This window comes from Truncatella angustata, assembly GCF_020726525.1.
Source record: "Truncatella angustata strain MPI-SDFR-AT-0073 chromosome Unknown BKA67scaffold_5, whole genome shotgun sequence".
Taxonomy (NCBI): Eukaryota; Fungi; Ascomycota; class Sordariomycetes; order Amphisphaeriales; family Sporocadaceae; genus Truncatella; species Truncatella angustata.
The window spans coordinates 404,984-430,145 of NW_025763385.1; the positions used below are offsets into that span (position 1 = coordinate 404,984).

The following is a 25,162-nucleotide window of genomic DNA, read 5'->3' on the forward strand; positions in this document are numbered from 1 at the left end:
ACCATGGAACTCTCGGTGCCTGAGTACTAATCTACCGCTTCTGGGAGATACCCCTTTGTCGTGGCCTCGCAGCCTACAACATGAAACCCGTGAAGTATGACTTTTACACCTGTGATATTGTACGCGCGGTTTATACGTTAATTAATCCACCAGTGAGAAAGAAGATCATAAATAGCACCATAGATGGTTCCTTAAATTTATTTACAAACGGCTAATCAAGAGTATACTATTTAAACTGCAAGGGGCGGTTTTGGTCTGGCATTACGGGAGTTAGGAAATGTGGCGCTCCCCATCTGGTTGAGTAGTTCATGTTCTTGCAGTTGCCCATGTAATTAATCTCTGAGCATAGCTCTCTCATACATTGCGATGTCGATTTACCAAAGGCTTATCGCAATACGAAGGTGGAATGATTCGGCTCAATCTTATAGGGGATTATAGAAAACGATACAAAGAGGCTATTGCAAGACCTCAAACAAACAAAACATCAGGTAGAAGCCCCAGGAGATTATTTTTGAAAGAAATTATTCATGATCCACATGAAGTCAATTAGTCTAAGAGAGAGGTTTATATCATATCTTTGCCTTTTTAGGCTCAACTTTGGTCCAGATCTCACGAGAATAACATTTTCTCTTCCTTCTCGATTTTGCACTATTAATGGTTTGTGTAGAAGTGGCATTACAACGTGCTCTGATCTGATTGTATCGCTTTGTGCCGAAAGGTTGCTCAAATATAGGCCATACGTGGGTCATTGGCCACCTGGAGCTCTCTGGCCTTAGGAGCAATATCACGGTGAATTCAGCAAATGGATAGTTGTTTCGAAGAATGGAAGTCTCTGGGGCTCTATTGCTTCTAACAGAACTTGTTGAGTCATGCCCAACCGCTTTTGATCCGGTCGGAGTCCCGTTTAATTTTCTGTTATCAGAACCAGTACTTCCGCTTACTAGCTTGGTGAAATAAAACTGATGAAACGGATGGGGGGTTGTGATGTGTAAGCATTCGAGGATTGACGACGTATTGGTATCGCTTAATCGATTCGGAAAAGACTTGAGGACATCCAGGTATAAGCTCTTGCTTACCTAGCTCCGTTTCAAGTCGAAAGATTAGAATAAAAATCATCCCATACAGTTAAGAAGTAACAAATATCATTATCTTAGAAGCGGTAGATGGGCGCTGCTGGATCAGTGCCGTGCTCGAGAAATTCAGGAATAGTGATCTACCCCAATAGGGCATTTACTTTCCATTGATGCCTGCTGGAGTCATGGTGCGGGATAATAACGCTGCCCACGGAGTCCTTCTGATTTTCAGATTGTCAAAGTATTGTTCGTTTGGATCTGCCCCGTATTGATAGCAGTAGTTGCAGAACCTCATAAAACATTTTCGATCTATCAGCATTGCGCCTGATTTCCTGCAGCACAGGAAATAGTCGCACAAGCCGAATTTGAGGAAATTAGTTCGAAAAAATAAACGGGCGGCTGCGAATGGTGTTTGCGGCCGGAGCAGAAGGATAATCTTTCGTCTGTACAATTGAGAGCGCAGATTGTTAGATCGAATTGGTCCAGGGTATCATCCAACGCATGGGATACTTCGGATGGGCTATATTTGATTTCAGCAGTATATTGCAGCACGGATTTCAGCTGCTTGTGAATCTCTGTGGAGTCTTCGCCAAGACTGTATTTACCACCAACACGCTTCATGATTGTAACATACCCCACTTTCAAGGACACCAATGTTCCCCCTCAGGACTCAGTGGTGCTATTTGCGATCTGTAATGCCCGGCATTTTCGGATGATAGAACGGTTCAACCGCGTCCAGGATATGCTTGAAGAATTACTCCAAGTCGGAAGGAAATGATTCAACTCGTCTCATAAGGTCCGAAGAGCTGTCCACATTTATTAGACCCTCTCAAAGTTGTCTCATGACAATCTCAACCCAGAAACACGCCATGAGATCTGCGGCATATATCTTTAATTAGCGAGTCTCCAATATTAGGTTGGCCACTCAGGTACTTAGACCGTGAGTGTTCGGCAAGTCGACTCTTGACATAGGACTTGATGTCCGCCTTTGTCAAGTCCTGGGCCCTAATTACGGTTGATGGGATGCCGCCGTACGCATCTCTGAATAAGTTCCAAGGCCGACTTGAAACACAAGCCTTGATCTGGCCAGACCTGGTCAAATCATCCAACTCTGTACATAGTTCCAGGTGATCACCGTCGAACTAGACCAGTCCATCAACGAAAACACAAAGCTTAAGAGCAGAAAACTGATCCGAGACCCTAACCAGGATTTGACGTAGTTCGTCAAGCGACCATGAGCGCTTTACGTCAGCGGCAGACAAGAAGTTGGAAGCCGGATAAGGGCTAAAGAGGTCAATTGGTTTGGCACTCAGTGAGCGTTCATGGGATGCGGCCTCATGCCATCTTTCAGGACAAGCTGTAGAAACCAGTTGGGGCTACTGCTGGAGAAGTTCGAAGAGAACTTCTTGGAAAATCACATGGAGTGATTTTTCCAATATAGTGCCAGCATGCCAGAAATAGTGGCTGGCATTCAGAACTTGCTTAGCACCTGCCCATTCTGCTAACAATCGATCCGTCTCTTGATGGTCAGTGATTAACTGCATTAGAGCGGTATCTCCTGACCCCGGGTTTCCTGAGACCTAGAAGATTACATTTTCTTGTTTCAACTATCGAGATATCTGGGCTGTACTAGGAGCTAAATCACTCATTTCCTTATAAGTTCACTTCAAATTATGCTAATGGGCTTGAGAAGTTTGGTTGTGCCTCATGCCACACCTCTTAAAGTTCAAACTAAGTAAAATCAGCTGCTAAGCAAATATCCTTTTGGTGGTTATTTGTAACTCAGTCATTTGTCTTTCAAGAAGATCAAGATCTCCTGGTAAGACGGAGCGGGCTGGTTGTTTCTGCCATATTCAAATCTGTTCTGACAAATATCGGCCTTCAATTGCTTGCAGTATACTTGTTATGTTATCGAGCTTCTCATCATGCTGAATCTGATGCTTCTCAACGTTGGGCTTGAAAAAGAGAAGTCCAGCAGCAATCGTGCTATAGACATGGCTACACGATTATTAGTAGAGATCAATGAGGTAACTAGAGTTGACACTTCTCACCTGAATATGGCACATATGTGCAGCGTCAATGCAGACTGTGTTCGTTGAAGTCGCTTGTTGAACAACAATGTCAGACTGATGCCAGATAAGCTGTAAAGCAACACGGAAGCTACCCCAACAACGTCGGATATCCTTTGCCTTCAGCTTCTTAACAAGCTTTACCAGCTGGTCACAGTCCGCCTTAGACGTATTTATAATACTTCTCAGTGCGGTTACCTGATCGGCGAGATCTGATTTTCCCGATATTGCTGGTTGATGATTCGCAGCGTACTCACCGGCAAGAAAACGTGTGCTGCATGTCCGAAGATGCTCACAAACGGCTTGCATACTTAAAACTTCCCAGGTTCTCGTTGTACATTGGTAAATATCCGTTGTTTTAGGGAGCAAGTCGATAGCAAAGCTCACAAACTGTACGTCAGTGCCAGCGATGCCCACAGCTGCCAGAGCTTCCATTATCGGATAGACAGCCAATGGCATGCCTATCATGAATCTCAGTGCGGATTGAGTACTTACTTAAGTCAACCAGAACACATTACTGTTCTTTTCTCGGGATATGAAATCCAATTTTCTCCCAAACGGGTTTGCTTCGCCGAGCGGCCACCAAGACTACCTACCTACTTATACATTCCACGTTAGAGTCTCTACATCCTACCGCCCCGCGCAGCCCGCGCTATCCGTACTAAAATGTACAGCCCCTTACAATGTGTCAGAGCAGCTGGGTCGTAGTGTACGTGCATGGAATCTTGTGGTTATATTGTTTTGTGTCCCGCTGCCATTTCGGTACTTCATCCTTTCGAACACACAAGCTAACGAATGGCCCCCCTAAGCGTGCCCTTTTCTCTGAGATTTCTGCAGATTTTCTGGCTGAAAGAGATGCCAATGATGCCATTTGTGCAGAATGAACTGCAAAGCCAAAGAAAAAGGTTGGGGCGGTGACGGAGTTGGGTAAAGAAAAGAGAAAAGAGGCCACTCCATGGATTTGGGATTCGACCATGGAGTTGGAACGCTCCTCCAGAGCTCGGAGTACTATCTCACGAACTTGAGGCTGAGTGTGGCCATGGAAGGTTGATGTACTTGACGACTTGGGGCGAAGCCGTCTATCGCCCGATGATTTGTGCTGTCTGATAGTGGAATCGGCTGCGTTGATGGACACTATATAACGGCCACGATCAGGCCCACAAAACAAAGGATGGGCACCCGACCCACCTTAATATGCTATATTACGGTTCATTCCCCATATTACCACATCAACCTATCCCAAATCATATAACAGCTTCATGCTCGTGGTCATCATGTTATCCCCTATCCTGTTGAACTCCGAAATCATCGACACATCTCCTGGACAAAATCTAAGCCGTGGCAGCGGCTGTCCTCCTTGCCAAGGCGCCACCCCTTCTTGTTGACGCGCCGGCACCAGCGCCGGGTCTTGCCAAAGTGTACTTGGCGAAAGATCTAGCAAGGGCCTTCTTGCAGCTGACCTTTTGGCTACCGACGAAGCTGTCGACGGTGACGGCAATAGCGCGGTCAATGTCATGAGCGCTGCAGTACTCGCCCAGGCGCATACGGCAGAACGATTCAGAGATACGAATGATGGCTTCAAGGTGACGAACCTGCGGTACCGCATATTAGTGTCATGTTGTTAATGTTGGCTGCAGGGAAAAGACTTACAGTGATTGGGTAAGCACCAGTTGCCAAGGACTCTCTTCGCATGTCAGCGAACAATCTTGCCACCTTGTCCTCATCTATGTGGAGGAGTTTCGGGTGACAATGATCTCGAGCGTATAGGATGTACTTGCGCAGAAGCTCCTGTGGGATTTCGCCTTCCTTCTTGGCTTGGCTTTCCTGACTCTCACGAGCCAGTTGTGATTCCGGGCCTACTTCCGCGGAACTATCAGCACTCTGTGTGGTTGGGTGGCTGCGACTGTGAGATCCAACGATAAAACGAGCAAGACGCTCATCCTCGGCTGGGTCGACGGTGTCCCGAACGACACAAAGAATATCGAAACGCGAGAGAATGGGCTCTGTCAGCTCGACATTGGATGAGAAAGGGATGGTGGAGTTGTAACGACCACCGATAGGGTTGGCAGCGGCGATGATACCGCAGCGTGCCTGTAGAGTTGTCACAATGCCGGCTTTGGAGATGGAGATGGTCTGTTGTTCCATAGCTTCGTGGATGGAGGTTCGGTCCTGGTCGTTCATCTTGTCGAACTCGTCGATCAGGCAGGTACCTCTATCAGCAAGCACAAGTGCACCGCCTTCGAGAGTCCATTCACTGGTAAGAGGATCTCGGCGGACACTTGCCGTCAAACCCACAGCGGACGCACCTTGACCAGTAGCAAATACAGCTCGGTGTGCCGTCTTCTCGACGTACTTGAGCACTTGGGATTTGGCCGTACCCGGATCTCCCAAAAGGAGGACGTTGATGTCTCCGCGGATATGATGCGAACCTTTGGCGATCTTGGCGACACCGCCGAAGAGCGAGAGCGCAACAGCAGTCTTGATGTCGGTGTGGCCATAGATGCTGGGGGCCATAGAGTTTACGATCTTGTCGATGATTTGAGGATCGCGAGATAGAGCTCGGATCTTGTGCTCGTCTTCTTCTGTCAGGCGGAACCCGGCCAGCTGGTCATGGGACTTGACCACATTGTTTGCTTCGAGTATGGTGGCGAAGACCGGGAAACCATTGCGATTGTTCAGCTGCGCGTCGTAGTTATTCCTGTAGGTACCGGTTACCTCGATCTCCTCACCGGGCTTGGCCTTGTCGATGAGATCCCATAGCAGGATGACTTCGCGATGTCTCGGTAAACGACCGGCGGGCACAGTTCCGGGGGACTCCTGGAGGGTGAGCTTTTGGTAGTTGCGGTAGACAGTCTTCTCAGAGTTGATATTGAACGGACCACGAGACTGGCAATTCTGGCAGAACGTGATCTTGACTTCGACATTGGACTCCTGCTGGAAGGGACCCAGCGTAGCACCACACTTGGTGCAATCGAACTTGACATATTTGAGCTGGGGGAAGACACCAGTGCGTCGAGTCACGACACCACTGACTCTGACCAAGCAGTTCAAGTGAGACTGGCGAAGCTGGCGCAGGGTGTAGTGTACAGGAAGATCGAAAATGCGAACGTGGATTTCGGAATGAATGCGCTCGTAGTCTGGGTAATGTAGGAGGACGACATCCATGGCGACATCGTCGAAGAGCTTGAGCATCTCGGCGGGCGCATTGGCCAGGAAGTAGGCAAGGATGGCTCTCGAGGAGGACAGATGGTCGTAGGAAACCTCGAGAGACTCTGCGTTGATCTCACCAAGGGTGCGGATGCGGTTACCATAGACTGAGGATCCGCTCTCATCCGTGTATTCGGTAAGGAAGGCCTTGAATTCTCTCTTGATGGTTCGCTGGACAGCAGGTTGCGATACCCACTCGGTCAGACTGGAAGCCTTGACATCCTGCAGTGCTTCGAGGGACAGCTCCTCGTCCATGATATCCTGGTCCATCTCATCATCGGGATCTTCGTCGTAATGGTGACGGCGCCGACGAGGTTGTGCAGTAAGGTCAATGTCACCATCCTCATCCTCGTCCTGGAGGAAGGCGGCGGGCATGCGCCTCCTGCGAGCAACCTCGCGATCTCTGCGGTTCAGCTGTGCTTCTAGTCGGCGTCTGTCGCCGAGGTTCATCTCGTCGAAGTCTCCGTCATCGTCGATGTCGATGCCTTCATAGCCATCGTTGTCATCTTTGCCGCGGTAATCGCGCTCAAAGCCTTCGCGGAAGAGGTCGATCTCGTCCTCGGCCATCTCGTCGAGCTCGTCGATGTCGTCCTGGATCTCAGCCTCTTCCTCGATGTCGTCTTCCTCGTCGCCTCCATGGGCAATGTTGTCGAATGCAGGTGGTGATGAGGGCATCGGGCTGGACGCGGCGACTGAAGAGCTGGCATCACCACGGGCACGGGTGCGCTTCCGGACGCCTCTGGGCGCAGGACCCCGGTTGGCGGAAGCCATGTTGCTGCGCAAGGGCGAGCTGGGTGGGTTTTGGGAGCTGTGAAGATGTCATGGTTAGCGACCAACTCTGTGGTTATGGTGGTGTTGTGTTGCATTGTTTCACACACACACACAATGTTCATACTGACCTCATCTTGGGTATTGGGTATGATCCCGGTCAAAAAGTATAGACCGAAACTCAATCAACGGCTCTGTGCAAAAAGAGGGTGGCCACGGGGTGAGGATGGTTGAAGAATGTGGGAGACTTGCGGGATGGCCAGTTCAGTCAAGGCAGAGAGAGTCGGGGAGGTGGACCAGGCAACGGATCGCAGCAAAAGCCCAAACCAAATCAAGGCCAATTAATTGAATTTGAATTAATGGGGACTACCCCGTAACACGCAACGCGTCTCGAGCCCAGCCGAAGCGCGTCTTTTTCGTGTTCACAACGCGGCTGGAAGTGCTTGCATAATCACTATACCAATTATAGCCTAAGCTAGAACCTCGTCCAGCCGAAGGCCCCCCACCCATGCACTAGAGTTCGGTAGAGTGCGCTGACAAGCAAGGTACGGGGCCCCGATGGCTTGTGCGTTCAGAGCTTGAGGTACATGCTGCGGCGCGTTCACTCCCTAAGATACGGCGCGTCAGACGTCTTGTTGCAGTATGACTTGCTGTAGTATGCAGCTTGTGATACCCCCCAGAACAATTAATTGAGTTGGTGTGTCGGTTCACTTCCATCTGTACTATCACAAACGTCAGCCGGAATCCGCCCTGATTCTGCTCTCTTTCTTTTTATTGTAATTCAAATTCCAATCGCTACAACAAGTACTTACAATCATCGCAATCAATTGGATAGCTTGCGTCTAGCTCAAACCAGCCCGAGAAGCTGCGTCAACTCAACATGTCGTCAAATCCGCCGCCGCCCACCTCTAAGCAAGTCCAGAGTGCGCCTGCGGATGCGCCTGCGGATGCGCCTGCGACGGAGTCGACAACAGCCCGCCGTGAGAGCATATCGCAACGCTCAGAAAACTCCCAGACTGCTGCCGACTTTATTAGGGATCAGATGCAGCTAGAAGCTGATGCGCGTGAAGCTCTGCCTTACGTACGTTTCCCCTGCCCTCGTGTATGCTTGCCATCACCGGGCGCCAACTCGCACTTGACCACTTGACCTAACAACAACTAATACGTCGTGCCGTTATTCAGAGCATCGAGAATTGCACCAAGCCCCTCGGCTCCTTGAGACAGAATGTTTTCGCCTGTCTGACCTGCAACCCTCCCCCCCATTCTCCTGCTGGTGTTTGCTATTCCTGCTCGGTCCAGTGCCACGGCGAACACGAACTCGTCGAGATATTCCAGAAGCGCAACTTCACCTGCGATTGCGGCACTACGCGATTCACCTCAGATCAGCCATGCACCTTGCGTATCAACTCGGAGACGAACACAAAGGGCGGTGTCCACTCGGAACCCGCAGATCCCAACAACAAGTACAACCACAACTTTCGCAACCGCTTCTGCTCTTGCGCTATCGACTACAATCCCCATGAGCAAAAAGGCACCATGTTCCAGTGCCTGGGTCTCGGTACCCATGAGGACGGCGGGTGCGGCGAGGACTGGTACCACCCCGGGTGTCTCATGGGCTTGGGCCCCAAGTGGTACGAATCGTCCAAGGGCAACAGCAAGAGTAACCGCAACGGTGACGGTTCGCTACCAACTATAACTGAGGACGGCCTGCCACCAGACAATGCTGCTGTTGCTGACGGAGAGGATGAGGAGGAGGAGGATGACGCGCCACTACCCGACGGTTTCCCAAGCGAAGACGACTTCGACCACTTTATTTGCTACAAGTGCGTCGATGCCAACCCCTGGATCAAGAGATACGCAGGTGTCCCAGGATTTCTGCCTGCCGTATTTTTTAACAAGGGAGATGGCGCCTCGTCCCCCAAAAAGCGACAACGAGATGACGAAGATAATGTTGGAGATGAAGCCAACGAAGCCAAGCGCCTCAAGAGCGAGCAAACAGAGCAGGGTCCTCTGGTTTCATCAACACCACAGGACAACACTCCGGGTGCCGAGGTTGCAGGGAATTTAAAGGAGGAATCGAAGATAGAAACAGAGGAGGAATTGACGAGGGAAATTGCTTGCAAGCTCGACTCACTTCCTTCTGCCTCCCCAGGCCAATTCTCCCTCTTTGTAAGGGACAATTTCCGTGACCAATTTTGTCGCTGTTCCAAATGTTTCCCCAAACTATTGCCCCACCCACAGCTCCTTGAGGAAGAGGAGGCCTATGAACCGCCGCTCACCGACGAGGCGTCTGAGCACGCATCGACACATGCAAGTGGCTCCATTTACGAACGAGGCGAGTCTGCACTACGCAACGTAGATCGTGTTCGTGCCATCGAGGGTGTAATGGCCTACAATCACATGAAGGAAAAGCTCAAACCTTTCTTTGAGCAGTTTGCAGGCAGTGGCAAGGCCATTTCTGCAGAGGATGTCAAGGAATACTTTGCCAAACTGAGAGGTGATCAAGAGGCCATTCAAGAAGCTGGCGAGGCTGCCAAGGCCGACAATCGCCATGAGCAGAGCGGTTACTAGGAATCACATGGCGAGATCATGCTGACCTTGGCATAAATCAAGGGACAGTTAATGAGGAGTGGAGTAAGGAACTTGCGCAAACAGGAAATTGTGTCCTGCAGGAGTTGGGAAATCATGTATAGTGCACCGATGCTACACAACGCAAATTGTTACAATAATGTATGATGAATGAACAACCAAGTATGTGTACTCTAGCCATGTTTCGACTGTACGTCATCTCTGAAAGCAGAGATTTCTTTTCAGGGACTAGAAAAACGCATTTCCACATTAATTGCTGTGCATCACTCGAGATAAGACGGTTACAAAGGAGGCTTGCGAGAGACAATCACAGAGCCTATATAGATACATATATGTACATATAGCGATAAATATATCCTGGAGTAAACAGTCATACCTTCATCAAAATTCATATTACGAAGGGTTGGTGGAAAACCGAATACGTACAAAACCGCGTGGTACGGAGTCAGTTGGCTCGTTACGCTGGCAGGCCAGAAACAGTTTCGACCTGGCTCTGTGGCTTTCCGGCACGACGAAATGATCTGGCAGCTCTTGGCAAAGGCTTACACCGAAACGGCCGAACCTTGTGGGCTTGTACCGATATTATACTGTACTAGACTTGCGATATGGCGGTGGAGAACGATCGCTCAAGAGGGCGCCGTGAAGCTACGTGGCGGTCCTTGGCCTGTCTGCAACGTCTCTACGCTGGAGAAGGTATTGAGGGCGGCGCGGTCTCTTCGCTTTCGTGAGTAGAAAAGTACTTCGTTCAATCTCACTTCATATCCTGCAGGGCCAGACCTGGATCCTTCCATCGCCTAGCAGCCCTGCATCATGACACATTCTCTAATAGAATCGTGAGATCATCTATGGATAGCCAAGAGATCTTTTGCGTGCATAGAGCATTGTGAATACGGCGGATTAAGTGTCTCTTACCAGGAGATGGCGCAGTTGTTGAGCTGGACTATTCGGTATGTGGCTCGATTAACGTTCGCGGCTTCCACGGATACTCTTGCAAATCGACGCAGTCCGCCCAGCGATGCACCGTGTTTCGATTGTACCCGATCCAAACTTGCTCGATCTACCATGAGTGGTAGTCGCGGTGCTTTCGGAAATGGAAACGACATAATTCGTTGTGACCTCTGACCTTCTTCTTTCTTCACCTTTCACAACGTTCCTGAAAGTGCCCTATCTTGCCGTATTGTCTAGAGGTACACTCTGTGGATTACTTATACAGGATATATTGCTACATTACGAGAGTAAGTTCTGCGCCACAAAGAAAGTCTTATCACTACATCGTCAATATGGGTCTTCCCTCGATACCATGGCCGTCCAAGAAGACGCCAAACCCCTCCTCACCCGATGTCCAACCGGTATCTAGTCAGGTCACAGGCGAGGTTGAACCCGAAATGGAGCTGCAAAAAGCTATTACGACACGTCAGTTCATTTTTGTAAGTGAAGAACGTTCCGTTTTCGATTTGTTTGTGTCCTTCAGTTGAGTTTATTCGTACGCCTGGGCGGCAGACGAGTCAATTTTGTATAGTATCTCCCGAGGTAACCATACTTGATAATGACTACATGCTGACCCTTTGGCTATATTAGATGGCCTTTGGTGGCACCATCGGCGCTGGTCTTCTGATAGGCAGCTATACTGCACTGAGGGACGCCGGCCCCGGCTCAGTTGTCATAGGATTCGCCATTGCTGGTGTTTGTATCACAGCAATGATGGGATCCCTTGGTGAATTGACATCCGCGTATCCAACTACAGGCTCATTCTACGACTATTCGATGCGGTTCATCTCGAGATCATGGGGATTTGCCATGGGATGGAACTATATTCTCAACTACATCCTCACAGTACCCCTGGAGCTTACCGTCATGAACATTGTTATTGGTTATTGGAAACCCCTCAATCCTGCCATCCTGATTCCCGTTTTCATCCTTGTGCTCTTCACTCTCTCGTTCAAAGGCGCAAAATGGTACGGCGAAGCAGAGCATGCTTTTGGCATCATCAAGCTTCTTATGCTCATCACTTTCGCCATAACGGCAATCGTCATCGCCGCCGGAGGAGTCGCCACGGATCCTCGCCATGGCACACAATTCAGATACTGGACGGACGGACAAGCATTCAAGAATGGCGTACCAGGATTTCTTTACGTCTTTGTCACCGCTGGTCTGGCATACGGTGGCACGGAAATCCTAGGTCTCGCAGCGGCTGAAGCCAAGCACCCCGAGAGAACTATGTCGCTGGCTCAGAGGATAGTGGCCATCCGTGTTGTGATATGCTACCTCATCCCGCTTTTTACAGCAGGATTGATCGTCGGGCCAGGTACCTACCTGCAGTTCCCGACAAAACTCTCTCCATTCGTCATATCGCTTAGACAGGCGGAAATACCCGTTCTCCCGCATCTTTTCAACGCCATTATCCTCGTAGCGGTGTTCAGCATGGCCAATTCGTGTATCTTTGCAGCATCGCGAGCTTTGAGAGCTATCTGTGCCAGAGGCATGGGTCCAAAGATCATTGCCCGGACTCGCAAGGGCACACCGGTGAACGCCCTGATAGTCGTCTTCATTGTGAGCTTGCTCGCATTTATCAACTGCGCACCTGACGGTGATATTATCTTCGAGTGGCTGCTGGCCTTGGCTTCTGCGAGTAACTTCTTCACCTGGTTAAGCATCAACGTTGCCCAGATCCGGCTCCGCATGGCCATCAAGAAGCAGGGCCTAGACCCCAAGGATGTTCTCCAGTGGGTTTCGCCGATGGGTATAGCTGGGAGCGTCGTATCAATCATCATATGCCTTGCGGGCTTGATATCTCTGGTCGTTACCGCAGCGGTCCCGCCAACAGATACTGACAACGAGTCGCGAGGTCTGGTCATCGTCCGGCAGGTACTTGGAATCGTCATCGTCGGCGCTGTAAGTCTACCTAACATTTTGTGTTCGGCTGATTCAAGACACTAACATATGCTTGCGTGTAGCTCTGGCTAGGTCATTTCTGCTACAGCTTGTGGGCAAGTAAGTCTCACCCCTTGCTCATCCCACTGGACCAGATCGATCTCACGAAGCGGAATGGTACGGGAGAGAAAGTAGAACCGTCGTCGCCAGTGCCTGTTTAAGGAGAGAAACGGAGTAGGAAGATACCCAGCAAACAGTTTTGGTAATAGTAATCCTTAATCAGTACTCAACTTAAGGTACCGACTTTGCGTTCAACAGTTCAATCTGGATTCTATAGTTTGGTCTGGAATTTTTCCTCTCGTCATTGGTATGTTCGATGGTAGTAAAGGATTGATTGTGCTCAGTAGCTCCATGAGCAGCTAGAGAATTGCTTCATCAGCACTTATTCAACATAGAATTACGCACGGAAATGAACATTATTAACATAAAGCCATCACTTATTTGATCCATTATTATTATTTTAAAGTTTTCTTAACGAATTCCACTTCTGGATTACGGTAAATTCAATAGAACCATCTCCAAGCAGCGCTCGGAGGGAAAACCGACGTGCTGGACCTGTCGAGCGATAGAGCCTCGAGTTTTACACCATCATTATTTTCAAGTTTATTTCTTTCCTGGCAGACGGCTGGGAATTTAGGCTCATAATTCATCCGTCGTACAACGTTGTGCGGTCATTCGACAGTAGAAAAGCGCTCCGGTCGCTCGGCCCGTTTTTGCGGCCAGTCATCAAACCCCTGATGGAACCCAACCGTCATTCCAATCGGCCACTCTTGGATCTTCGAGATACAACCAGTTCTGGCCTCGGCAATGCCCCGTCTGAAATACGCCTCAGAGCCCCCAAGACCAAACGACTACAGGAGATTCATATCCACCACCATCTCCACGTTAACCCTGCTCTTGGTCTCCTTGACCGCAGATCTCAGAGCCTTCACGGTCCGCGTAGCACCGCACAAGTCGTGGCGCCACCAGGGTCCATACACGCAATGGTGGTCAACCAGATCCTCCACGTGACTGGTGCTGCAGCTCCGGAGGAACAGGTCCCACCTCTTCATGACCTTCGCAGGGTTTCGGGTGAAGCCGTGCTCGTTGCGCGGAAGCGAGTCGACGAAGGACCGCCAGTCGAGGTCGCGGTACTCCAGCGATAGCTGGGTCGGTATCGTGGTGTTTGCGATGTAGACTTTCTCGAGACACGGAAACTGCTCTCGCCATATGGCGAGACATCTCCGCGCGAAGCTTCTCTGCTGTCCGTGGGGCAGGGGCCTGTAGTTGTCGTCGCGGAGCCAGTCGTTGTCCCCGTCGATGGCCAGGTTTGTGACCCTATCCCAACGGATATTGTGGCTGAGCTTGCCCTGTAGGTTCTCCAGATTGGGAGTGTGGGCGAGGTTGAGGTGAATCAGATCTCTTTTCTGGCCAATTGCAAGTCTTCTGCCCGTGATCTTCTGCCTGTCAGAGTGCAGAATGTTGCGCTCCTGCTCCCGGAGAAATAGGGGTATAGGGTTTAGGTCGACGATATCGAAAACCTTTTTCGCCTCTTCTCGGGATTCTCTGTTGACCATCATGATCGTGTAGCGATGTCGTTGTTGCTTGGAAACGTGGTTGCACTGCTTGGCCGGCAGACGGAAGATTGCAATTGCGTCCCGGTCAGTGATGTTATACTCTTCACGTAGGTCGAGGCGTATCGGGCCGCTCGGAGAAGACAATTCCCAAATGGCACATCTCGGCTCAATAGGAAGCTTCATCAAGTGCAGAGATGATTGGTTAAGGGACATGTCGTCGGTTACTGAGGAAGCGCATTGATGGTTGCTGCTGATTTAGTTAATAGTTGTAGTTATGATTGCGCCAGTCCAAAAGGCGAGGTCGTCGACGTATGTATGTATTTCAGAATAAAAAACCTTCTTTGGAACCAATTAAACTCTTCGAATGCCTGCTGGCTTATATTAGAACTGAGTTGGATAGAACAGCTACCAAGTGTGGCGGCTAGTAGAAATAAGACAACAAAGAACATAATAAGACTGATTTGCATTTTTCAGAGCTTGTTAGAATCTACTGTTGATGCTTGCTTGGTAGTTTGACTTGCGTAAGGAGGTATCTAAGCGTGTATAAGACAACAGGACAAAGATCGCAATTTGGATGCATGTATTGTTGTAAGCGTATAAGACGCATCTCCATCAGAGTATCCACTAGCCAAGGCGCATTCACGGAAAATCTCCTGCGTATCTCGTAAAAGTGTTTAGCCCAACAAACAGAAAGCCAACCATACTCAATCAGAGAGGGTGTGGTTTTGATGCAACACAGTTATTGCTTGTTGTAACTGAGAAGTACAATCCTTAGTATGAAGTAGTGTCCTTCCAGATAGGCAGCGCTCTTAGATTTTCACGGTCGAATTGAACCTTTCCTTTCTCATCCAACCAAGCCCCTTCGTCAGTAGTTGCAATACCTGCTTTCGAATTCGCCTCAATTTCCTTCTTGCTGAGGCCGGCTGTATCGGATGGAAGCCAGATCTTTGGTGTCTTCGAGGTCAAGCTCGGGTTCTTGTACGCTTTGTCCAGGTCCTCGTCGCTGTATTTCGGAGCTTCTGGGTCAGAATCAGGCAGATACGTTTTCATGATCCGATGTGAGGCATATATCTGGGGTTCAAAGAAGCGAGCGATAGGATCAATAATCCTCTCCGGCAAATGTACATCGTGCCCCAAGTGATGGATCTGTGAGCGCTCATGGGCCTCATCCAGACTAGCTTCTCCTTCCTCGGCTGCCAACAGCGGATCTTCCTCACCATTGGCTTCGCTGAGGAACTTGGCAGGCAAACGTTCCTCCAAAGGGTTTAGGAAGCGATTCAAGACATGGTTGTACAGAGCAGTTGCAAGAAACAATACAGCCATCAAAATGGATGGTCCAGTTGCCTTGCGAAGCGCCATCAATCCGATCAAAGCCAGCTCACCAATATACACACCAGTGAGAATCTGTGAAAGGGCGCGCGTATAGCATTTCCCCTTTGTCTCCAACTTCGGCTGAACCACAAAGAAGAGGTTGTGACGGTAGCTCAAATAAAAGAGCGCAAGACCGCCAGAAGCAAGACCGAAAACCAGCGGCGAGATACATGAGTAAGCAAGCGCAATGATAACGAAATTTGTGAACTTGGGATATAGCTTGCCCCAACTTATTCCCTTAAGGCCAGTATATTGACTGTACTTCTTTCGTGGGGTGTTGTTCAGAAACATATCGTATAAGTAATACTGGAAAAGGTCCGAGTAGTTGAGAACATTCTTGGCCGACGAACCGAGACCTTGTAAGATGAAGTAAGTCAAGTAAAAGTTGGCAGATTTGGGTAGATTTTGAGCCAACAATATAGGCACTTGGTGAGGCTGTGTAATGATTTGCGGTATGAATGCCGCTGCTGATGAAGAGAGAGCCGTGACGAAGAAAATCTGAATAACCTGAAACAGAAAGTACCAATTTTGTACTTGCAGTTCTGCCGTCACAGTCGTTGGCTCCCCGGAGTTTTTGGCAACATCTAACACTGCTGTCAGGTACAATCAAACAACACAAAAGGCACAGGGTCGACAGCTTACATCTCATGAATATAGGAACGTAGGATGACAGGGTACTAGTTATCAATGGGGGCACCAGACCTGTTAGGACTCCCAGGATCGGGCTTGGTAGGTTCTGTAGCCAATGAAGCCAGTCGAACTTATCGCTCAAGTAATCGACGTTGGATATGGTTCCAATAAAAGCGGAAATAAAAGACCAGAAGAATATAAGCGCTGCAATTGTGATATTGCCGGCAGTCTTCCTGGACACTCGAATCGCATGCGGCATTGCCAAGTTTCCCCATAAAACCTCGTTTGGCATGACACCTATCAACTTGGATTCAATGGACAAATTTGCTGGTACTGGTATGACAGATTTTGGGGCCGCACGGTATGCCCTTTGAGCTGCTGACTGGGATTCGTATTCGACAAAAACTGCAAAACGGCCATGGCTGGTGTCAGTAGGGTAAGACTCTCGCTGGTCATCGACCTTGTGAATTGCTTCTTGTAGAGAAACACGAAGGCCATTGATTTTATCGGTGCTTTTTCCAGTGACATAAAGATCTTTTTGGACTGGACGAAGCTCGTTGATAGTGGCTTCGGAAAGAGAAGCATTGGAGCCCTGCTTCTTGGACGAATTCGACCTCTTCTTGTTTGCTTTGACCAAGAATGAGACTTGGGCAGATTCGAGCTCGTTTGCTTTCGAGTTCCTCGAGCCGACGACTTTGTCGATCTTTTCCGTTGATTTAATGACCCATTGCTTGCGTGCCTCTTGCCCATAATTCAAATGAAGATCACCCTCCAAGGGCGCATCTTGAGGGGGGTCAAGGTATAGAACTGTTCGTGAAGAGAGCCGGCCAGTGTTGGGCTTGGATAACTGCCATGCTTGCCTCAGACCAATAAGCCACAGTCGCTCTCGAGCGACAACGTACATTACAAAGATGTAAAGCACCCAAGCCACTACGACGTGTGCCCAAAGCCTAGATGGGTCGCGCACATTGCCAAACCCGATCTTGTCCAGTTGTGTCGCATTTCCTCCACCTGTGGCGTTTACCGGCATCAATATAGGCCATGTTATACATGATCCTACGAAGCATATGAAAATGATGGTTCTCATGAACCGTAGGAACAGATATCCATCGAGGGATGAGTGTTCGAGGATGAACTTATCATCAAGTCTAAACAAGGCTTTAATCCAGTCAAGACGAGAATCGCTTGAGGATGGAGTTCGATGCCTGTAATAGTTAGTGAATGCCAGGGACAGCGATTCAGGTTGAGGTGTCCAACTTCTCGGGAATCAAGTCAATGTAGGTCCTTGGCGAATAGATTCTGCGAAACGGCTTCCGTATGACCACAAATATTGACATGAACAGTACTGCCGTGATGAGCGACGGGATGAAAGCAGCGATAACTGCTGGTAGCGAAGTGGCCGCGCTCGTCTATAGGGGAGTCAGATATCTGTTTACTGAATGCGGAAGGACCGCGTCGTACTCACGCTGACGTCATTGTTGCTGGTAGCCTTCAGGTTTGCAGAGTGTTTTCCGCTAAATGTCTCCCAAGTTTGAAGCACAATCTGTGACTCCATGGTGAAGTGAAAGGCTTCGTCAGTGACTTGGAGGAACCCTATTTAGTGAAGCATTAGTTGTAAACGAGTCAGGTTGATGGATGGAAGGAAAGTTGGAAGGCAGCGCTTCAAGGAAACTGCTCCACTTCTCGCTCAGGCTAGCGTGGCATGCTGTTCCCCCAAAACAACAAACGACTGAGGGCAGGCAGGATATGACAAGGAGTAATTAAGGCTTACATCACAGATGAAAACTTCAACTCCTTCTTTATAAGGGTTGAACAGGCCGCCATCTTTGCGTTACGATACAACCATGTTCTTAGGCTGGAATCCGTAGTGAGCGGTATCTGTTTTTGACCTTAACCTCAGCGCTCCATGTGTGTAGCATGGGCGGCGGCCTCAGGGTAGGATAGTGAGACCAACAATATACAAAACCCTGGAAACTCTCACAAGTGATTTCACCCAGCAGATATTGTGTCGTTCAATTGATTCAGGATCAACTTCCGTTGTTCCATTCCGAAGTTAGTGCACAGCCCTGTGTCATCGCATATAACCCACAATTTAGAACGCCAGGGAGAAATGGCAATAACAGAGTTCATAATAGGTGCACCAAAAAGTAGCGGTAGATTCATTCGAGTTCACACATGGAAATTTTTCCCAATAATTTCAGCTTTCTCTGATCGTTGATTCAGTATGGAAAATCAAATTTATCAAAGCAAATCCTCCAGCATAAGCGACCACCTTTGTCGTACTAATCTAACATTATTGATTGTATCAAACATCCCCAAGAGTTTCGTTTCCAGTGGCGCGTTGATCAACATCACCACTCAGCGTACCCTGTGCTCTAGCTTGCTTGATATCCTCCCTCTTCTCGGCCTGCTCGGCCTTCTTGCTGTTTACGTAGTCAATAAATGATAGGTCATGCTTGTTCGCAACAAGTGCACGTACCGATCCAGATCACTTGCAAGATCTGGCTGTGAGCCAGTCGCACCAGGTTTCCGCTCCACGTTATCAGCTATCTTTCCTTCACTGAATGTTGCAAGTTGCTCGCCTTCGAGCTCCTTATGTCGTCCGACATCCTCTTGTGTCTTTCCGCTCTGCTCCTCTCCAGGCGGTGCTCCACGAATACCTTGAGCTAAACTCGTAGGCAAGGCCTTGTGCGAGCCTGACGACTGGGACTCTGGAACCCGTTGGTCGACCGGCTCACCATGGCTATGAGGATGTTGAGCAGCGCGCTGCTCTGCGGGATTTGAGTCAACACCAACACCTTCTGTTTGGTATGCTGTAGCCTTAGGCGGCTGAGAATGTCCGGTGGAGGCCATGATTGAGATAACGTGTTAGAGATTGTGCGGTAGGTGTTATGAATTGTCGTGGGTTTGCAGATTTGTTATACTCAGCTCTGAAACTAATTCCAGGAATGTTACTCATATATCACAATGATCTCGTTTGTTACTAGGAGTCGACGGCAGTTTCTTTACCCTAGAATTTGTTCAACTTGACGCATGCTATGTCGTCATTACTGCAGCCCTACGATTAGCGCTATGGCGGTTTCATTTCCCTCCTCGACGTCACCTGTATGTATGAGCCGAAACGCGGGGCCCCGATTGTGTAATTTCGCAAACTAATGGTTTTCATGCACCGGCTGTTTTCTGGTTGTTGCTGTGAGCATGGCAGTGAGAAGAATGAAGTTACTAAAAATGCATACATAATGCCGCCAAGTACGGGAAAGTAGGCACATAAAGGTGGCGCATTAGCTCTCAATCTTGAGCCTCATTGTCGCTATTCTATGCTATTTGGATTGATCTTGATCAGGCGTGCATCGCAACATTTACTGTCTACCTTTCGATTAGCTGCACTTGCTGTTCTGCCGACCGCATGGGGTGGCCGGTGAGTGGCAGCCCTGAAGGCAGAGACTATATTGCAAAGTACGAGAGCACCTGTGTCAACAGCTTGCTAGGTTAACTTTGCGAGGTGAAACTTCTCAAGTGATCATTGCACAGCGTACGCGTAGCAACTATAGATCAATCCTAGATACTCAGTTAACTTTATCATCCGAAATGTGGGCCCTCCCTATCCTATATCGTTCTTGGTTCATCGTATATATGTATTGCATGACTTGTCCATAGCAACATATGCATAGGTTTGCGGCGCACGGAAAGTCATGGTCCACAAAGCAGACTACAGTACTTGAAAACCGTGGTGGGCTACTTGTCTCTATGCGCATATTCCTACATACCATAACTTGGCAGGACCTGAAGAAGATAGGAGCGCTATACTAGGTTCTCCGCACCCTTTACTTAGCTTAACGCCGACAGCAGCGCAGTTGTGAATGGGGTGGGGAAACGTAAATGCTGTTCTAGAGTCTGCGCAAAAGAAGAATCAACAATGCATGGTGGTGATCGAACATTTAACTGTATCAATAGTATCATCGAATTCAAGCAGAGCCTCTGAGATGGCAGAGTTAGGTCCGGTGTCAGAAACCAACCCAGCTTGATTTACCAGCGGATCATTGAGCAGAGATCCCCACCCGTCCATTTCACAAGTCAGGCATCGACGCCAGAATGGCACCTCACGGCCGTCAATTTGCCGGCTGCACGCATTGATGCGGGATCTACTACATGGAGAGCCTTATTTTTCGAGACTTCCTCTGAAAGCAATATCTGCGTGATGACCCGATCGATCCCCTGAGTGCTGGGTGCGCTTTTTTCAATCATTGAGACGAACTGATTGCAAGCCAAGGACAAGTTTGGAAGAGATAAACTTCCGAAGAACAGTGTTTTGGGACGCTTTCATTTGTGACAAACTGCAGGGTCTTTATTTTGTGTGTCCCATGGTGATGCAATTGCACGGCAATCAATGCACAGCCGAGTTTGTCGACACTTTCGAGGAACTCGAAAGTTTGACACCGTATACCGATCCTGAGATACCTTCCTCAGCAATGACATGCCAGCTCATCGCTGTCTATTCCGTAACAATACTTCAGCAGCTTTGCTATCTGTCAATCAATTTATATTACTCATCACGCACAGCTACGCCGAGCGCTGCCACGAAAATGCAAGTACTGGATACGGCATTGTCGACTTGGTACGATCGCCTCCCGACGTACCTTGTCTTTGATCGCGTGGCCAAAGACAAGGCTGTTCCCACAACCGACGTTCTAAACTTACGCAATACATATCACCCCCTAATTATTCTACTCAATCGACCATTTGTTACTGAAGGGTACCCACGCAGCCAATCTCCCAGCACCGCAAGGTTTTGTTGGAAGAAGTGTATGGTGGTTGCACGAAGTATAACAAGCCTTGTGTCTGTTTATCAAGGAAGATACACACTAAAGGGTGCGCCATATCTCACCAGTCATACAGCTTATGTTTTTTGCACAACCTACTTGCGCAATGCAGTTTTAGAGAAAGGACACACCAATAGCGAAATCACTCGCTTATTGGTGCTGGTCTCAATGCATTGGATACATTTTCAACGCCCAATCCGGGGGTCACAAAACCTGCAGAAATCATAAGCGGTTGATGTGGAGATATGGCATTGTAGAGTCTGAAGGCAATCCCCCCCTCGTGAAATATAAAGCTCTGATCCTCCATGTAGTGACCCAATATCCTGATTCGTTGTACTTGGACTTCTCATATATACCCGAGGTCTCACCTCAATTCATGTCTTTTTCGCGCCTTTTAATACGTTTTCACCTATTAAGGGCTCTGGGGAGCTCTGAAGATCGATTGACGTGAATGGCATTGATAGTGAGTCATGGATAAATAATATTTTGTTTGGGTTTACGGATTCTATAGAAAGCTTCCAAAGCATGGACACTAGATAGAATGTTTCGAATAGTATCCCTGCTGACTAACGCCCAATATTAACCCAACTACTCCATCTTGCTATGTAAGAAGGTACGAGCAGCACAGTATTCTCACTATGACATGCATTATCGATACAAAATTCCACTGGGGGGTAAAATCGATCACTAGTCTAGGTTAGTCTAGTGGTTTTCTACTGATAAATACAGTATAACCTTGAACATGACTGAATACGATACAGGATTTGAATAAGAGGCCAATAGGAAAATATACAATGATAATGGTTATTACAGTTTTACTAATAAATTTTCAAGTTTGTATAGTTTCTAAAATGCTTTATACCGGCAGGTTGGCTTTATAATGCAGGAATAAAATCTTACGGTTAATTAACCCCATATATAACGTGGGATGTTGTATCTTCTGCCACGTTTGCCTTAGTATCGGCCAGAAATGTACCGTTATTTTCCCAGTGGATATAATACGCCACCAACTGCATCTTTACAAAGTACTTTGGAACATCTGACAGTCTTGATCACCGAAAATTACGCAACATTATGCTAATACTAGTGGGACAAGGGGTAACGGGCATTGAATCCATCGGTGATAAACACCATCTGTTGCAAAAAGATTAAGCCATGTTGTGCGCAGCTGACTTCTAATTTCAGCACTTGGTGTCGTAGCGAAATCATACCCAGACGGTCCCTAGAGCTAGGGAGAAGGGCACTAGGCCGCGCGGCAACCTACACGGACAATCATATTCCGGTTCATTGATCACCACTAGGTTAATAGATTTACCTCTTTAAATAGAGCCTATAACCGTACTTAGCGGGGTATTAAATAACCGCAGTTTTGATATTATTTCTATTTCATAGACATAATACTTCTTATAACACAGTTTCTAAGGGTTGACACGCCGCAAAACGACCCTTCAACGACTTTCGGTCGTCGGCTTGATCGTCAGTCGACTTCTGTTAGCGATCACTTACGCCACCAGCATTATGCCCGCCCAAACACAACTTTCGGTCGGCTCCCACCGCAACTTCGACATCATTGTGGTTGGAGCAGGCAATGCAGGATACAGTGCAGCTATCTCTGCCGCCGAATCTCTTGGTCCCAACTCCGGCCATCGCGTCCTGCTGATTGATAAATGTCCCGAAGAATGGGCTGGTGGCAACTCATATTTCACTGCTGGCGCTATGCGTACCGTTCATGGGGGACTGAAAGATGTGTTGCCCATAATCAACAATGTTGACGATAAGCTGGTAGAAGAGATTGACTTGGATCCTTATACGCGAGAAGACTTCCTGCATGATATGCACCGGGTGACGGATGGCCGTTTTGACCGGGCTCTCGGCGAGGCTTTGGTTGATGAATCCAACGCTACCATCAAGTGGTTGGCGGGCCATGGTATGCGATATCAACTCAGCTTCAATCGTCAATCATATAAGGTCAATGGGCGCTACAAGTTCTGGGGTGGTATGTGTCTCAAGACAGAAGACGGAGGCAAAGGCCTGGTGCAGGATCATCAGGCTGCATGCAAGCGCCTTGGAGTTGTGGTGTTACATTCGACGGCAGCGAAGAAGATCAACCTAGACCCGCAAACTGGCGCATTCTCTTCTTTGATAGTCGAGTCAAAAAATTGTGGCTGTTTTGAAATTCGAGCATCAGCTGTTATTTTAGCAGCTGGTGGCTTCGAGGCAAACCCGCGGATGCGCGCGCAGTACCTCGGCCACGGGTGGGATCTAGCCCACGTTCGTGGCACCCCATACAATACTGGCGAGGTACTAGAGATCGCCATGCGAGATATCTCAGCGAGGCAAGCCGGTCATTGGTCTGGATGTCACGCGACTGCTTGGGATGCTAACTCGCCTCAAAACACAGGAGATCGCATAATATCTAATGAATTCACGAAGTCCGGCTATCCTCTGGGTATTACTTTGAACACTCAGGGGGAGCGCTTCTTTGATGAAGGTAGTGATCTTCGAAACTACACCTATGCAAAGTTTGGCAAGGCTATCTTGGGGCAGCCTGGTGGCACTGCTTTCCAGGTCTGGGATTCCGAGGGCATTCTATGGCTGCGTAGTGAAGAATATCGAGATGAGATCGTCGATAAAATCCACGGCGCTTCAATCGAAGAGCTTGCAACCAACTGTGCGAAGGCAGGCCTTGAGAACCCCAGTCGATTTGCGGAAGAAGTAAAAGAATACAATGAGGCTGTACAGCTCTTCCAGCAAGAAAACAACGGGAAGAAGTGGGATCCGGCAGTTAGAGACGGATTGTCCACGCAGTCGTCACAAAAGAAACTCAAGATTCCAAAGTCGAACTGGGCTTTGCCGTTGACGAAAGGCCCATATATGGCGGTGCGTGTGAGGTGTGGTGTTACTTTTACGTTTGGAGGACTTGCCGTAGACCCAAAAACCTCTGGCGTAATATCCAATCTGACAGGAAAGACAGTTCCAGGCGTATTTTGCTGTGGTGAAATGCTTGGCGGGCTCTTCTATCAGAACTACCCAGGAGGGAGTGGACTCACCTCGGGCGCCATCTTTGGGCGAAAGGCAGGTAAAAGTGCTGCTGATATTGTACACGCACTATCCAGCTCAAGAAGGTCACAAGAAACAGCCCTAGCACGTCTGTGAGTAATGCATAATAAGTTAGAGCCCATAGAAATATATTGACATTCAAACTATTGTATGTCCTCAAAATGTGACTCTAACAGTTTCCTTCCACATTTGCACTGTAATCTTCGTCGTCGTTCTGAAGCACAACAGTAAACTCTGATAAAGAGTCATACGTAACTTAATGAATAAAATCGTTCAGGAATTAATGATCAGAACAGTATAACATCTGTACTTTACCGACACTACTCGAAGAGTTACCCTTCTATTCATCAGGGGATCTAGTCTCTTAGACTCCTAATATAAAGTATATACTCCTAATATAGAGCATATTAATAATAACTCAGAAATCTTCGATCTTCCCAAGCCTCTGCTCCTTTGTCCGTCCTCTTTGCGACACGCCAAGTGGAGCATGGGACCAGTCTTGATTCGCCAAGTTATTGGGTCGTTCGAGAACAACGTCAGATGGTCTCCTTGGCCAATGGCTTGTCTAGGCTTGTCTAGCGCAGTGAAACTATATCAATCAGATGTTGAAGTATCGAGCTGTACATTTCTAGTTCCACTCTATGAGATACCATGGATTTACCATAATAACAGTCATATACATTCTACAGAATATTTGTGACGCAGCAAAAGATCCCTGAACACATGGACACGCCACATTTTCCTATATACACAATACGTGATGACCACAATAAACGAGGGCGAGTCATACATCATAAGGTCTTTTTATTTACTGCAAGATGTCTAATCATTTTGAAGTTGTGGGATAGAGCAGTGTAAATACTCTTACATGCTTCCCATCCATCCCTCTTCGCCTCAGACTCTATGATCCATTACAGGATATTGCAGATCGCAACGCTGACATAACAAAGAACTACATATGATCACAACGACTTGCTGCTGAAGTGACTACTTTCAGCCGACAACAATTCACTTGTGCCGAATTTGTTCTTTGTGAAACTTAATCTCACCTCCACGCTGGGAATATTGTCACAAGTACAGTCGATGCA

The 25,162-nt window shown here is 48.3% G+C and overlaps 8 protein-coding genes across 8 annotated transcripts; 4 read left to right on the top strand and 4 right to left on the bottom strand.

The window, feature by feature from the left end:
- Window positions 1-4,473: 4,473 nt before the first annotated feature.
- Window positions 4,474-7,674, bottom strand: BKA67DRAFT_677678 (DNA replication licensing factor mcm2; the record flags this gene model as incomplete). The annotated part of the gene is made up of 3 exons (XM_046108830.1): window positions 7,249-7,674; window positions 4,793-7,139; window positions 4,474-4,734 (listed from the first exon to the last, which is right to left on the bottom strand). Exons 1-3 carry the CDS (start codon window positions 7,251-7,253, stop codon window positions 4,474-4,476), a joined length of 2,613 nt encoding a protein of 870 aa, XP_045956887.1. The 5' UTR covers window positions 7,254-7,674.
- Window positions 7,675-9,744, top strand: BKA67DRAFT_295088 (putative zinc finger in N-recognin-domain-containing protein). Its single transcript, XM_046096041.1, has 2 exons — window positions 7,675-8,198; window positions 8,300-9,744. The coding sequence occupies exons 1-2, from the start codon at window positions 7,998-8,000 to the stop codon at window positions 9,686-9,688; spliced, it is 1,590 nt and encodes a 529-aa protein (XP_045956888.1). The 5' UTR covers window positions 7,675-7,997; the 3' UTR covers window positions 9,689-9,744.
- Window positions 9,745-11,284: 1,540 nt separating this feature from the next.
- On the top strand, window positions 11,285-12,484 carry BKA67DRAFT_490632 (amino acid permease/ SLC12A domain-containing protein; the record flags this gene model as incomplete). The annotated part of the gene is made up of 1 exon (XM_046096971.1): window positions 11,285-12,484. A coding segment is annotated over one exon (1,200 nt), but the record flags the coding sequence as incomplete, so codon positions are not given.
- Window positions 12,485-13,066: 582 nt separating this feature from the next.
- On the bottom strand, window positions 13,067-14,559 carry BKA67DRAFT_567019 (uncharacterized protein). The gene has a single exon (XM_046102948.1). The coding sequence runs from the start codon at window positions 14,404-14,406 to the stop codon at window positions 13,489-13,491; it is 918 nt and encodes a 305-aa protein (XP_045956890.1). The 5' UTR covers window positions 14,407-14,559; the 3' UTR covers window positions 13,067-13,488.
- Window positions 14,540-17,829, bottom strand: BKA67DRAFT_567021 (uncharacterized protein). Its single transcript, XM_046102949.1, has 4 exons — window positions 17,660-17,829; window positions 17,452-17,603; window positions 16,207-17,399; window positions 14,540-16,148 (listed from the first exon to the last, which is right to left on the bottom strand). The coding sequence occupies exons 1-4, from the start codon at window positions 17,747-17,749 to the stop codon at window positions 14,965-14,967; spliced, it is 2,619 nt and encodes an 872-aa protein (XP_045956891.1). The 5' UTR covers window positions 17,750-17,829; the 3' UTR covers window positions 14,540-14,964.
- A 478-nt stretch (window positions 17,830-18,307) lies between these two features.
- BKA67DRAFT_567024 (uncharacterized protein) lies at window positions 18,308-19,409 on the bottom strand. Its single transcript, XM_046102950.1, has 2 exons — window positions 18,674-19,409; window positions 18,308-18,617 (listed from the first exon to the last, which is right to left on the bottom strand). The coding sequence occupies exons 1-2, from the start codon at window positions 19,045-19,047 to the stop codon at window positions 18,500-18,502; spliced, it is 492 nt and encodes a 163-aa protein (XP_045956892.1). The 5' UTR covers window positions 19,048-19,409; the 3' UTR covers window positions 18,308-18,499.
- Window positions 19,410-20,726: 1,317 nt separating this feature from the next.
- On the top strand, window positions 20,727-21,321 carry BKA67DRAFT_567026 (uncharacterized protein). Its single transcript, XM_046102951.1, has one exon. The coding sequence runs from the start codon at window positions 20,778-20,780 to the stop codon at window positions 21,240-21,242; it is 465 nt and encodes a 154-aa protein (XP_045956893.1). The 5' UTR covers window positions 20,727-20,777; the 3' UTR covers window positions 21,243-21,321.
- A 1,018-nt stretch (window positions 21,322-22,339) lies between these two features.
- Window positions 22,340-24,220, top strand: BKA67DRAFT_567027 (FAD binding domain-containing protein). Its single transcript, XM_046102952.1, has one exon. The coding sequence runs from the start codon at window positions 22,533-22,535 to the stop codon at window positions 24,168-24,170; it is 1,638 nt and encodes a 545-aa protein (XP_045956894.1). The 5' UTR covers window positions 22,340-22,532; the 3' UTR covers window positions 24,171-24,220.
- Window positions 24,221-25,162: the final 942 nt, after the last annotated feature.